This window comes from Gossypium raimondii, chromosome 13, assembly GCF_025698545.1.
Source record: "Gossypium raimondii isolate GPD5lz chromosome 13, ASM2569854v1, whole genome shotgun sequence".
NCBI lineage: Eukaryota > Viridiplantae > Streptophyta > Magnoliopsida > Malvales > Malvaceae > Gossypium > Gossypium raimondii.
In genome coordinates this window covers 10375635-10390952 of record NC_068577.1, presented here as the reverse complement: position 1 = coordinate 10390952, position 15318 = coordinate 10375635, and the positions used below count along the sequence as shown (strand labels likewise).

Sequence of the window (15318 nt, the reverse complement as noted above, 5' to 3'; positions counted from 1 at the left end):
TTTTGATGCATTGTAAAATTCAAATAGGAAAAAAAAATTTAAATTTAAGGGATTTGAAAATGCCAACCTTAACTTACTACGACTTACAGTTCAACTAATGCAAATGAATATTTTATTTGTATAATTGAAATGCTTCTCCAACTGATGTGGGATTATAGCTGTCAGCTACCGGAGATTGTGCACAAAGAATATGGCTTTCATTTAAATTAATTTAACTGCACATGTATATCATATGATGCCTTCATCAGGTGAATGGCTGTTGTCCATTGACTTCCAGATTTTAATTAATTTAAATTAATTAATTACTATTGGTAAGTCCTTAGTATACTAAATTTCTCCGCCCCTATCCAAAAAATAAAACACGTTTTAGGACCACAATATTTCATGAAAAAACACCATGTTTGAGTGTATTTCAAGATACACGAACTGATTCCATATGTATCATATCAGACTGTGTATTTGTGGGTTGCTGAAATTCAAATCCACTGATCAAAGTAATTACGAATTAAATATGAAGTGCCTTGGGCACAGGCAATTCGTGGGATTGGACGAACGAAACTTCGGTTGTTGTGATAAAGCATTCAGCTTCCAAGTCCTCTTGTGAAAAACATACCCTTCTTTTGGATTTCTAAGGTTTATTCAAAATATCAGATTTTGACATTTTTTTGGGAAATTTACTATTAAAAGCCTATTTTTTTTAAATTTATTGAAATGAGCCTGGTATTTTATTATTTATCGAAATGGACCCTTTTCTCCAAAATTGCGTCCACGTCAGCGTGAAATTAGGGGTCGTGTCAGCAAATCGCATCCACGTCAGAGCGCTTTACTAACGTGGACACAAATCGCGTCTATGTAAGCGCGATTTGTTGCCACGCCAGCAAAGCGCGCTGACGTGGACGCGATTTGTTGCCACGTAGCGCTACAGGGACGCGATTTCCCAGCATGAAAAGATTAAGCGGTCATTTTTTGACCGTTGCCCCCCAACGGTCAAAAAAAATCTATAAATACCCCCCACTCTTTATTTTTTTTCACAAACTAATCCTCTCTCAAATTTCTTCCAAATTTCTCTCAAATCCATATTTAATCTCAATTTGCTCTCAATTTCCTCTTAAATTTCTCTTAAATCCCTATTTTAAATAATTTTAAATAATTTTTATTTTTAAAATTTTTTAAATCGTAAAATTTTTTCTTTATTATTAAATCAATGGCCGGAGAATTGACTCGTCTTAATAATCAGCACATATCCGTCAAACAAATGAAAATGGTAAGTGTTAAATTTAATTTTTAAATATTATTTAAGATTTTTTTATTTATGCATTTTTAGATAATTATTAATTTATTATTTGTTATAAAAGTCTGTAGATCAGATATTGGAATGCTATATCCGGAATATGCATGCTCCTCCATCACCGTTGGTAGAGAACTACCTGTGGGAAGCGGGTTTTTGCACGTGGCGACGGTAGGCCGGGGATGCAAGTTGGACCCGAAACTTATTAGTGTGTTGATCGAGAGGTGGAGACCCGAGACGTACACATTCCATCTTCCATGTGGAGAGTGCACTATCACTTTGGAAGATGTCAGTCTGCAATTGGGATTGTCGGTGGACAGGTACCCAGTCATCGGGTCTGTTTAATCTGGCGATTGGGGAGCGGTGTGCTACGAGCTTTTAGGCGCTATTCCGGAGAAAATGGACAGAGTTCGGATCGAGATGGGCTGGTTACGAGACACATTCCCGGATCCGGATGATGATTCAACCAAAGTAGAAAGAATCTGATATGCTCGGGCATACATTCTTCAGGTAATTGGAGGTTATCTGATGCCGGACTTGTCACGGAGCCGCGTACATCTAAGATGGCTGCTGAAACTCATTGATTTTAGAGCAGCTGGTGAATTGAGTTGGGGGTCTGCCGTCTTGACAACATTATATCGGGAGATGTGCGGGGCAACGCGACCGAGTAAAACAAAAATCGAAGGTTGCCTGTCACTACTGCAGTCATGGGCACGGTTTCGCTTTCCATTTCTACGTCCTCGAGTGGACCACCCATATACATTCCCACTCATAATGAGGTAAATTTTATATTAGATTTTACAATTATTATGTAGATTTTTAAAAATAATAGTATGCTAAAAATTTATTTAATTAGGTGGAACCATCCGACAAGTCATGCTCGATTACCTACCTCTCTTGAAGATATACGGCTTCTATTAGACCAACGGTCGGAAGCACATGTAAGTATTAAATAAAATTGATATTTCCATCATTCGCTAGTCATTGGTATTTAGTATTTAGTATTTAGTATTATGTATATAACTAATATTTCTATCATGTTCATATAGTTTCAATGGACACCATACGAGGATCCGGTAATTCGGGTAGTAATTCCGGATGAGTTCTTACAAAATCCAAACGCTTGGCACTTGAAAGTCGCGTTGATCAGCTACGCGACCATGGAGATGCACCAGTCAGACAGAGTGTTACGATAATTTGGATGTAGACAACCGATTCCCGTGGCACCTGAGATGTTTGATGATTAGCACAAAATCGACCTACGGCAACTGGATACGGATTGGCCAAGATTCTGGTCCAACTACATCGAAATATGGGAAGATCGGTATGAGTATATACCTACTATGGAACCGATCATCGTTCCAGAGTTAGCGTGCGTGCCGAAATACATACCATGGTTTAGGATCCATGGCAACCCGTATTTACTGTTGGCAGAGGAGAGGCAGCAGCAATTACGTGTCCAAAGGGAAAGACGTGGGCCTTTAAATCCAAGACGAAAGAACGATGACGCTGGCCCATCAACGAGGCTCAGACATTCACCCGACCCATCATCAGCGGCCATTCAATCACTAGGCCCAACGAGAGCACCGACATAGTCACTCGACCCAGCAGTTCAACTGACGATACCCACGACACAGCCTTTTCAGATGATGCCAGGTGCGTTTCTTATCCCTTTTATGTATCCTAACCCTTATATGTTTCCTTTTCCGAGTCCTATGGCAGGTTGGAGCCAATGGCTCGATTCAGCTCCATTTCCTGTTACGCCCAGTGGACCGCCGATGTGTAGGCCAGCGGGGTACGAGGGATCGCAAGAGGGGCCATCGGGGAACTCTTCTTTTTACCAATCCCCACCATCGTATGGGTTTCAAACACCGTCACCGTTGGTGATGCAAACACCTCCACATTCACTATTCTATTAAGGTGGCTCATTGTCCCAACTCCGAAAACCAAATGCCCTATCGGAGGAACCAAAATCCCCGTCGGAGGAACCATAACCGCCGCCGGAAGCTGGACAAAGGAGGAATCCAGCGCATAACCGTCGACGGCCGCCATGTGGCACTGAATCCGACGGACACGAAGATTGATTTGTATTTTAATATATTTGTACAAACATTTTGAATATTTTGATATTCTTTGATGTAATAAAATATAAATTCTTCTGATAAAGCATCCTGTTTTGATTTTATCTTAAAAACCCATAAACACGAAACATAATCCAATTTTGAATAAATTATAATTAATTTAATTAGGAAACCCTAAACCCTAATCCCTTATTTGTTTACTTTTTTTTCCAAAACCCTAAAAATCCTAAAACCCTAAGCCTTAACCCTAAAAACCAAAAACCTAACATGGGAAAAATGGGGAAAACGCGTCCCCAGGGGTGCGCTACGTGGCAGCAGATCGTGTCCACATCAGAGCGCTTTGCTGACACGTCCTCTGACTTCGCGCTGACGTGGACGCAATTTGGGGGAAAATGGCCCATTCGGGTAAATAATAAAATACCGGGCCCATTTCGGTAAATTTTTAAAAAAATTACTTTTTTTGGTATTTTGCCCCATTTTTTTACCCATTCCACTATTGCATATATCTTTTTAATGGGATTGGAATACCAGTTTAGACTTTAGACAAGGGTTGATTTTGAGTCAACCACTCAAAACCAATAAAGAAAAATAATGATGGAACAGAAAATCAATAGTTAATCGATTCAACCACTAATTCAATTATTAAAATGTTATCTTTTTTTAGTACTTAATAGTTATATTGAATTTCAATTAAATTCGAAATTAAGTTAAATCAAACCTTCGAATAATATACAAAACTCTCCCAATTTTATTTTCTTCGTTCACAATATTCAAACATTACTTAAAACCTAGCATCAAGCTTATTACCACACGATGTACACTGACGTTGGTGCATATAACCTTAACTATAAACATTTCCTCGAAACAAGTAATTAAAGAATTGACACGGTAGACGTAATGCTTGAGTCCATGAGTGTGTTTTGGCCTATGTATAGGTTTACGCATGTTTGAAATAAGGAAAAATGCCCCTACACATTAGAAAAATGGGCAAAATATCATTTTCGTAGTATTTGAAAAAGTATTTGTTCAGTTAATGAGATAAATTCAAGCAAATAATATTACATTAATTTAAAATATGACGTGACATGGAATAAATTTTATAAAGTATAAATAGTTGCTTTTAACCTAACCCAATTTCTGATTAAATTTATCAATTTTAATATTTTAAAATACAACAAATCAAATGAATAAATTACGTCATTTAAAAATATCAAGTCATATTTTAACTAATTACAAATCATTTAATTAACTTTACCTCGTAACCGTTGATTTTGAAACTATATATATATATTATAGAAACAATATTGCTCGTTTTTGTAATATATAAAGATTTCCAAAATTGTAATATTTTTTGTCAATAAAAGTTGTAATAATTATGTCAATTCTGAAAAAAAAACATTATGTTAAAGCACAAACTATAAATATCACATGGCCGTCGTCGCTATATGTTGTGAAGAGTACTTATAATTTTAAGAGTAATCGACAGATTAAGTATTTCCATCTGCTAGTTTAATTATGATTTTAATCCTCTATTGTATTAAAATTTGAGATTTAATCTCTTTACTTAATTTGATATAAATTGGTCCCTCACACTATTTTTTTAAAAATATATTCAATCACACAATTAAAGTAATGTTAAAATCTAATCAACAATGTTAGATCGATAATAAATTTATATGTTAATAGAATGTTTAAAATTTTTAAAGAAAAAAATCACTTTAATGAAAATAACTCATAAAATCAAAATTAATAATATTATAAAAGTAAAAGAAGTAAAATTTATGAGATTAAAGTTGAGATATTAAAACTATGAGTAAATATAATAAATAATATTTCTCTCAGTTGTTTCTTCATTCAAATTATAAGTTGATATATAACTTAAGATGATGCTAAATTTTGACTCAATTTGCATCTTTCATCACTATTCCTTTTATCCCTCATACGGTGGCCATACTGTCTTTCAGTAATAATAATGATAAATAAATAAATCCATTGCTTCTTTTAATAATTTATTTTCAAATTGCGTCATAGATTGATTTTATGTGTGTAAAAATAGATGAATTTTGGTTATATGCATTGCTCAATCTTTATCTACTTCATAAATTCCTCAATTCATAAAAGTTAAGGCTCGTGATCACAGGGTTGTGTTGTTGTTACGTGATCTTTATCTTAATTATGTTTTAATTAATACATTTTATTTACTATTATTTTTGTTCAAGTTATATTTATTTTAAATTTTGCCATGGTTAATTTTGTTTATAATAATTTAGACACTTCGAAGAGGATCAGATACTTCTCACCTAGTATTTAATTGTAACCTATAGTAAGTAATGTTTGATAATAAGAACCTGTGTATTCACATGGAGATAGAGTAGTCTTGACTTTAATGCATTAAAGAAAAAGGGGGTGTCTGTTTGAATAAGAAAGTGCAAAATAGAAAAGAAGAATTCTTAGTAAACGCAAAAGGGGTTCCAAAGGGGGATCCATCAAAGTCATTTTCTAAATGGCTTTTTAGACCATTCTCTCCCTCCAAGTTGAATCTAATGCTCTTTAAATACCCCCCACCACTCATCCCCCCTTGCTTTTCAACTCAAGTCTTCACTTCTCTCACCTCATATCCTATACAACTTCAAAAACAAAAAAAGCAATGGTGGGTTCCCCTTTTCTCTTTGTTCTTGCCTTTTTGTTTCATTCTAACAGAAACACAAGAAGAAATTTCTTAGTTACTAACTCTTTTTTTATGATGAGTTTTTAATATAGGAAGGAGGGTATCAGAATACCAGATGGGAAGGGTATGTGGATTGGAGGAATAAGCCTGCTTTAAGGGGCAAACATGGTGGCATGCTTGCTGCTTCCTTTGCCTTGGGTTAGTCTTCACTCCCACAAATGCTATTTTTATCTTCTTTTTAATTTTTATAGTTCTATCATATGGTTCTAATGATGGATCCTATGTGTTTGTGTGTAGTTGTGGAAGTGCTGGAGAACTTGGCCTACTTGGCAAATGCAAGCAACCTGGTGCTGTATCTTTCAAAGTACATGCACTTATCTCCATCAAAATCTGCAAACAATGTCACCAATTTCATGGGAACTGCTTTCCTTTTGGCTCTCCTTGGTGGCTTCTTGTCTGATGCTTTCTTCACCACTTACCACATCTACCTCATAAGCGCACTCATCGAATTCCTGGTACTAATTTCACCGTTTCTGAAACTTGTTTTTTTTTCCCGTAGTTTGCATGTCACTTGCATTATTATTATTTTTTGCATGAAACCTGATATGGGATACCGTTTTAAAAGAAAAATAAAGACAAAAATCCGTGTGTAGAAGCATTAAAGGCCTAAGGGCCTGTCACAGGCGCAAGCTCTTTGGCATATAGATCCAAGGAACACCGTCTGTTTAGGTACAACCATCGAGGTGTTCGTGATAAATGTCCCATAAATTTCTCTCTTTTTCTTCTCTCAGACCCCAAAAACAAAACAAAAACCAATAAAAGGGTCTGTTTATCATCTTTCATCATATGAAAAAAAAGCTTACAACAACTATTGATTATGTTGGTTAAGGCTTTGAAATATTCTTCAAAAGAGCATCAAATTTTATATAAAATGACAAAATTCAGACGTGGGGGCGTGGAGTAGGCCAGTGTTTGTGTTGGGGTCCCCCTGGAACGTAAGCCAATGGAAGCCAACGCCTTGGCCTTAAAAAGGGGGGCGGGGGGGGGGGGGGAGGGTAAAAGTATTATGTGGCGTACGTGTTGCAACAAGAGGATACTTCTGTTTTCTCAATTTCAGCACAGATGGTAACGTCTATCTTGTCTTATTGATCTTCAATAGTATCTAATAAAGCGCACACGATAAAGCCAACGCGACAGGTGGTTATGACTTTTGCTAGACAGGTGCCATATGAATGTCAAATCGTCGAAGCTTTGGGTGCTTGATAACACTTTTATCTCGACGACATAGTGCTGTCTACCTCTAAGATACGATTCCCATATTTCCTTCTTCAAATGGGATCTTATCTGAAAGTACAGAAGTGGTATAGTTGCTCATGTTGGGCAGGTTCATGAACCACATGCATGAATGGCTACTGACTCAACTTTGAAAGAGCCAAGTAGCCAACACCCCAGCTTCTTCATAAATGACATATTGAAATTTCAGCATCGCAGTCCAAAATCTTGTGTATGGCTTAATATGAGATCAAACGGACCCACTTTTTGATGAGTTTGGACCATATACAATGACCCTATTCTTAGGCTTTTTGGTTTTGGATGTTGAAATCAGATAGGGAAAGCGGTTAACTGGTTTGGTCTTGGTGTAGGTGCCCTTAAAAAAGTTAATGACAAGAAATGCTTGAAAATGATCATCATAAGTTGTTTGAATTCATTGCCGGAACTATATATTTACGTGCTCTCTCTCTCTCTCTCTCTCTCTCTGTCTCTCTCTCTCTCTATATATATATATATATATGTCTAACCAATTGCTTCTACCGAAACAGGGCTTGATCATTCTTACCATCCAAGCTCGGACACCTTCCTTAAAGCCTCCAACATGTGATCCATCCACCACCCCATCTATGCCATGCCAGGAAATTGATGGTGGGAAAGCAGCTATGCTGTTCATAGGCCTTTATCTAGTGGCACTTGGTGTTGGAGGGATAAAGGGGTCCTTACCAACTCATGGTGCTGAGCAGTTTGATGAAAACACTCCACAAGGAAGGAAGCAAAGATCTACTTTCTTCAACTACTTTGTCTTTTGTCTCTCATTTGGTGCCCTTATTGCTGTCACATTTGTTGTGTGGGTTGAAGATAATAAGGGATGGGAGTGGGGTTTTGCCATCTCCACCATTGCAATATTGGTGTCAATTCCAATCTTCTTCTTTGGCTCTACCTTTTATAGGAACAAAATACCCTCTGGCAGCCCACTTACAACCATTTGCAAGGTAAATTTACACTTTTTTTTTTCCTTTCCATGGTTTGATCCAATAGATGTTGGTCTATAACACTTCCATTTCATTACAGGTACTGGTTGCAGCTATGCTGAACGGTTGCATGAGCAGAAACTCAAGCAATGCAATTGCTAACCTCTCTGCAAGCCCTTCTTACGAACCTGAAACCAACAAGGAACCAGAAGAAAATACTAAACAAACAGATGAAATCCCAACCCAAAGCCTTAAATTCCTAAACAGAGCTGTGGTGAACAAGCCAGCTCACCCAGCACTCGAATGCACGGTGAACCAAGTAGAAGACGTCAAGATCGTGCTAAAAATCCTCCCCATATTTGCTTGCACCATCGTCCTCAACTGCTGCCTAGCTCAGCTCTCGACATTCTCGGTCGAACAAGCCGCTTCCATGGACACCAAGCTGGGTTCATTGAAAATCCCACCAGCTTCACTACCGGTTTTCCCTGTAGTGTTCATCATGATCCTAGCCCCAGTTTACGACCACTTGATCATCCCATTTGCTCGAAGGGTAACCAACACCGAGATGGGCATAACTCACTTGCAACGAATCGGAATCGGTTTATTCCTTTCCATAATATCCATGGCAGTGGCCGCACTTGTGGAAATCAAACGAAAAAGAGTAGCAACCGACTCAGGCCTACTCGACTCAACCGCTCCATTACCCATCACCTTTTTTTGGATTGCTTTGCAGTATCTGTTCTTAGGTTCAGCTGATCTTTTCACCTTGGCAGGGCTACTAGAATTTTTCTTCACTGAAGCACCGTCAAGCATGAGATCATTGGCTACTTCCCTTTCCTGGGCTTCTTTAGCAATGGGGTATTATTTAAGCTCAGTGATTGTATCGATAGTAAACAACGTCACTGGTAACTCAGGCCACTCTCCATGGCTGTCTGGTTATACAATAAACCGATACCATCTCGACAGATTCTACTGGCTCATGTGCGTGCTCAGCACACTGAATTTCTTGCATTACCTTTTCTGGGCCATGCGCTACAAATACAGATCCGCAGGAGCTGGAGCTAGCAAGTAAACAAAAACAGCCAGCGCCGTTTTCATAATTGGGGTTTGATCAAACTTTAAAAAAAAAGTCACATTTTGGGAGAAAAAAAAAATTCAGACAAGTTCAAACTTCAGCTCCATGTTAGTTTCATTGCCACACTCAGTGCTTATCAAATACTGTTAATATTAATAACAAAGTAAATGGGCTACAAAACTGGCGGCTCAACAACGTTTGCTTTGCATTATTTTGTTCTTAGCCTGCAATTGTTCGTTCGTTTGTCTTTTTTTTTCTTTTAATCAAATTATAGTTTTCGTGCAATTTTTTTTTTGGTGGAAAAAGAAAGAAGCTACGTACAAAAATCAAGCAATATTACATGGTAAAGCTTTCAGCAATCGCTATAAAGTCTTGGAAGAGTACTTGAGAAACTTCCTCAGTAGGTTGATCAAAGATGTAAAAACTTGGACTATAATTTCTAGCTGTTTTAGATATTATATCAGCAGCCCGATTAGCAATAAAAGAAATGTACTACAATTTGATTTCTCAACTTCGACCCATCATATGTCTAATATCCCGGACCAAATTTGGAACATCGATTCTTTTCATTTCCATAATTAAATTAACAGCAGATAAGCTGTTACTCTCAACAATTAACTTCCTAATACCATGATTCCATGCCAGCTTCATCCCATCATAAATGGCCATAATTCAGAGTTCAAAACTGAACATGAACCAATACTTTTGTTAAAACCAAACAATCATACACCTTTCGAATCTTTTACCAGCCCACCTGCAGAAGTTATATTTGTAACTTGATGAACTGCACCGTCAGTGTTGAGCTTATAAATTCCATCTTGACTCTTGAGGGTGGCTTCCATCTCATTTTCTTGATCAGTCACTAGATTTTTTTTTCATTGAGTATACAACTACTGTCCTTGATCACGAGAAACCAACTACTCCGTCGCATTTGGATTTTCACCCCTGACCACAGCAGCATTTTGACACTTATAGATTTTCCAAATGAAAATTCCAAATACTATATCCCATTTTGTGTCATTAGCCTTAGTGCCATCCATATTGCCCAAATGCTCTGCAAGTCAATTATCTAACGAAGTATGAAAGAAATCGGCCAAGCTTATTAACAAGCACTGCCATTATCCAAACAACTTTAGCAAAATAACAATCTCTTACTGCATGGAGAGGTGTTTTCAAACAGCATCCACAAATGGAACACAAGCTATCATCCAACATACTGCTGGATTCGGTACCCTAAATGTAGTATTTTCATCAATATACACTTGTATTTTTTTTCAAACAAATTGATTAATAAAATAAATTCATTGATTACATCAATATACTTTATATAATTGTCCTCATATGGTTTTTGCACGCAAAATAAAATGGACGCAAATGTTACTCATTGGTTGTCTAAATGTTTAACTAATACTAAGTGGTATTACGTGGTCAGATCGTAGTACGGAAAGACAACTTGTATTAGTAGACGAACTTAAACATGTCCTTAGTATAATCGGAAATGAGCAAACCGATTGAAAGACTAATATGTCACCTATTAAGACTAATATGTCACCTATTAAGTCTAATTGGGGAGATGCCTTGTCTTAAGCATCAGAGCGGATGACTCTTAGAAGATAAAGACATAGATGTGACTGACTGGACTAACAGTACATCGGATAGGACCCAAGTAGAATAGATCCTGAATCCGTTTATGGATTTATTCCCTTGTGACGTTCATAGTGTGGCATACCTGAATCTTGAGTGGATGGCGGACTATGTATGCGTGATTCGTACACTTTAATGTAAGTAAAAGCTTGAGTTCAAATAGATAAGGAACCGATAGCTGGTACTTGGGTGTACGACTTTTGTAGTATGTAGCGTCATTCACAACAATGGGATTCATAACCTAAAACATGAGTAAATGATATCCTTTCATTGTCATTACATGGTTGATGAAAAGTAAACGTGGCCACGAGTCGTCTGTCTTTGTGATGAATGACTTGATCACTATTTTATAGTTATTGACTTTTCATGAAGAAAGATGTAATGGTTACCATAAGATAGAATATGATCATATTGGGAGAACAGATATTATCTCAAAGAGATAAAGGATATCCTATAAGGGTAACACACTAATGGCAAGATGATTGGACGAGTACTGAGTAGTTTCTTTCGTAATGGTATGTCGTTGGGAAGAACTCAGTCACAATACTATAGTGAAATGACTTCGTGACTAAATGAGTTTATAATTACTAGGCAAAAATCTGGAACTTAATTATAAATCATTTAAGCCTCAACTTAATTATAAATCATTTAGGCAAGATCGGAGTGAACCGTTGTAGAATATTTAAGAAAACAACTCAAAAAATACCATTGAAGCCGATTTTGAAGCAGATTTCCGTCAATATTGAAGATTCCTAGTTGATATCTTTGGAAGTTATCATGAGTTTCTTTAGTTCTTTCAGTTATACTATATCTTGGATATTTTTATTTTCAAGCATGAACTAATTTTCTAAATACCTAGGGGAGATGAACCCTATGATGGATTCTATCGTTCGATTTTTATTTTACGCAATAAATACTTAGTTTCTTGTTCTCAATTATGTGTGCCTAATTCTTGGTTTGATATTTATAGATTATTAATCCATATTTGATGTGCTTAAATTGGTGGTTGAGTAGACCCTATTTAAGAGTAGATCTTCCGTAATTGAACGGAGTTGCATGTAATCCTAGAAATAGGACGACATAAATCTATCGAGTTAGAGTCAAATTTAATTGGAGAATCTATAGCACGAGTCAATGCAATAATAGAGATTTTAATTAGAAAGAAATTTCAATTAGTCAACCTAGAGTCAATTGCTCTTATGCTCGAAAGAGATATTTGCATAATTTAGGGATTTTTCGGATCAAGATACTAAGTAAAGAAATTGCGTAATTTAGATTGATAGTGACAGATGAAATCTAGGTGAATTCTTTACTGGGTATCGTTTTGTTTCTTGGTTATTAATCGATTATTTTTGTGTTTTTTCTTTGTCGTGTTCGTTAGTAATTAATTTAGTTAATTTTAGTTTTTAATTAATCACTTGAATTATTCAATTAAATAATAGAAAGGCAATAATTACTAGTACTTTTGGTCTTTGTTGAAACGATATCTTTCCTCATCGTAACTATAATATTAATTGATAGGTGCACTTGCCTTAGTCAAATTTTTAGTTAGTTTCATGGACATCATCAACCCTAGTAGGAGTACTAGGGTGTGCCATCCACCTCTCTCCTACTCTAAGTAAGAAGTTGTTTTTCTATTTGGAATAAACCACTACAACTCAATAAGGATTCTATTTTCTCCTCCTATAAATAGTGGCACCGATAGATCTATTTACACAACTTTAAGAGATTGTTATTTTGCCAAAAAAATAAAGAGAATTTATTCTTAACTATTACATATATTTTTCCAGAACAACAATTTTATTGGTTTCTATTAAGAAGAGAGAATTTTTATTTTTTGCCTTAAAAGGAGAGAAAACTTTTTGTACTTCTGTGTTTCGATTCAATTGGATTGAGCTCACACTCAAAGCAATTTGTGGTATGAGAATAGTGGAGAATATCATTTGGTTGAAAGTTGAGAATAACGAATGTCCGCTAAGTCGAAAACACAAGTACAAATTCAGTTAAGGTTTATTGCTATAAATATTACAAACCGAGTCGATTTTTAAAATTTTAATTTTTCGATGTGAATGAAAACAATTTTCAAATTGAATTTTTTTCCAACACATACCTCTGCGGCACCACTTCGAATACTCTCCGCAAGCCTCTAAATTTTCAAGCTAAATCCCATTTTTCTTCTTTCAGAGTCCACTCGCCTTGAACTCATGTCTTATAGCCATTCGTAACTGTAAATCTACCAAGGCCAACATCATTTCTTAGGGGTCAAATGGTTGCAATACAAGATAAAATGTTTTGTGGTAACTCATTCTCAAAACAATCCCAATTCCATTCCCTAGTGATAGTAGTCATGGCATACATGCTAGCCTCTTTGAAAGCCAATTCTCCAACAATGAAAGAATCAATTAGAGGACCCAGTTCACTAATCCATATGTCCGTCCAGAATTTAGTGTTGCGACCATCACCAAGCTACCAAAACACACTCCTCCTCAAATCCATCCAAACCGTAGACAATGATCTCCACACATAGCTATAATTCCTTCGTGCTATATTCAACGAACACCCTCCATCTAAACCATACTTTGTGTGCAAGATTTGTACTCAATAAGAGTCCAAGTTAGATAACATTACAAAACCAAGCTTCAAAATACATGACCTATTCTGCTCATGAATACGCTTCAAAGCTAAACCTCCTCGATCATAGGGTTGTTATCATTTATCCCAATTTAATAAAGTAGTTTTAGTTGTTGATGTCGTCGACCCCCAAATAAACTATCAAATCAACTTTTCAATTTCCTTACAAATACTCGAAGGAAAAAGAGCAGATTGCATGAAATAAATCGGGATTGCATTCATAATTGATTTAGCGAGTGTCACTCTCTTAGCTAAAGCAAAAGCTTAGCATCCTAACCAAATTTCCATGCTTTAATCTTACCTAATAGAAACACATAAGTCATATTCATAACCCTTTTATGAAATAGTGTCACCTTGAGATATTTGCCCAAGTTCATCACCCGACTAACCCCGAATTGTCAACTAATAGTTTTTTTAGTATTATCAACATTTTTCGAGAAAAAAACTTGAGTTTTCTGCGTGTTCATTCGGTGCATAAAAAACAAAATTTTAAAATAACATCTTCAATAATACTCGATTGCTCCATATTTGCCTTGCAAAAAAGAACTAGATCATCTGCAAAGAAGAGGTGAGATAGGGAGTCTGTCCACTGATAATCTAATTGGTTTCCATAAATCATTCGAAAGTGCCTTCTGGATACAATGGCCTAACTTTCCCTTACAGAGTACAAAAAGATGTGGTGATAGCGAGTCACCTTGCTGAATTCCTTTAGTAGGTTTAAACTCCAAAGTGAACTCTCCATTCTAGATAATTTGCATATACAAAGTCGTAACATAACTCATAAAGATCTGAAAGAAACTCTACATACTTGAGCATCTCTTCCAAAAAATCCCATGAACACGATCATATGCTTTCTCAAGGTCCACTTTGATTTCCATCCAACCATTTCAATCTTGTTTTGTTTTCATAGAATGAAAAGCCTCTTGTGCAATCAGGATGTTATCAATGATAAATCTAACAACAACAAGCTTTCTTGGTTAGGAGCAATGAGCTTTGGCAAAACTAGTTTCAGTCTGTGCACTATAACCTTTGTGATGCTCTTGTAGAGAACTAAGCAAAGACTAATGGTTGGAATTGAGATAGCAACTATGGTGGTCCACGTTTCAGAATCAACAAAATTAGGACTTGTTAAGCTCTAGGTCAATTGATTTACTATTAAATGAGTCTTTAACAATATGACATACAGTAGGTCCCATCATATCCCACTGACTCTAAAAAAATTTGCGTGCAAGCCATCAATACCTGATGCTTTGAGAGGGGCTATAGTATCCAATGCTTCATTTACTTTAGCAATATTAATCTCAGCAGAAAGTCGACCATGATCCATTTCTGTAAGGCTAGGAAACATGTCACCATTCTGTAAGCCACCAACAACCGTACCTTCCACCGAATAAGGCTTCAAGTAATAGTTAATAGCTTCAAGTTTAATGGTTTCAAAATCAAAACATTATTTCCAATCACTAAGTAAGAGTGCCTCAATCCTGTTACTTCTACGATGATCTATAGCATGAAAGAAATACTTTATGTTTCTATCACCATTAACCACCTAATCACACATTGACTTTTGTTTCCAAAAATGTTCCTCCATATCCACAATAAACTTCAACTCTGATCAAGTCTCAACTTCAACTTTCGGAAATTTCTAATAGGATAGATGCCTATAGCATTTTGCACTCCTCTGAGCTGCA

At 36.3% G+C, this 15318-nt stretch overlaps 1 protein-coding gene across 1 annotated transcript; it reads left to right on the top strand.

Annotated features, from left to right (window-relative positions):
- Nucleotides 1-5887: 5887 nt before the first annotated feature.
- LOC105784193 (protein NRT1/ PTR FAMILY 4.6) lies at nt 5888-9640 on the top strand. Its single transcript, XM_012609993.2, has 5 exons — nt 5888-6019; nt 6130-6235; nt 6335-6552; nt 7858-8301; nt 8381-9640. The coding sequence occupies exons 1-5, from the start codon at nt 6017-6019 to the stop codon at nt 9350-9352; spliced, it is 1743 nt and encodes a 580-aa protein (XP_012465447.1). The 5' UTR covers nt 5888-6016; the 3' UTR covers nt 9353-9640.
- Nucleotides 9641-15318: the final 5678 nt, after the last annotated feature.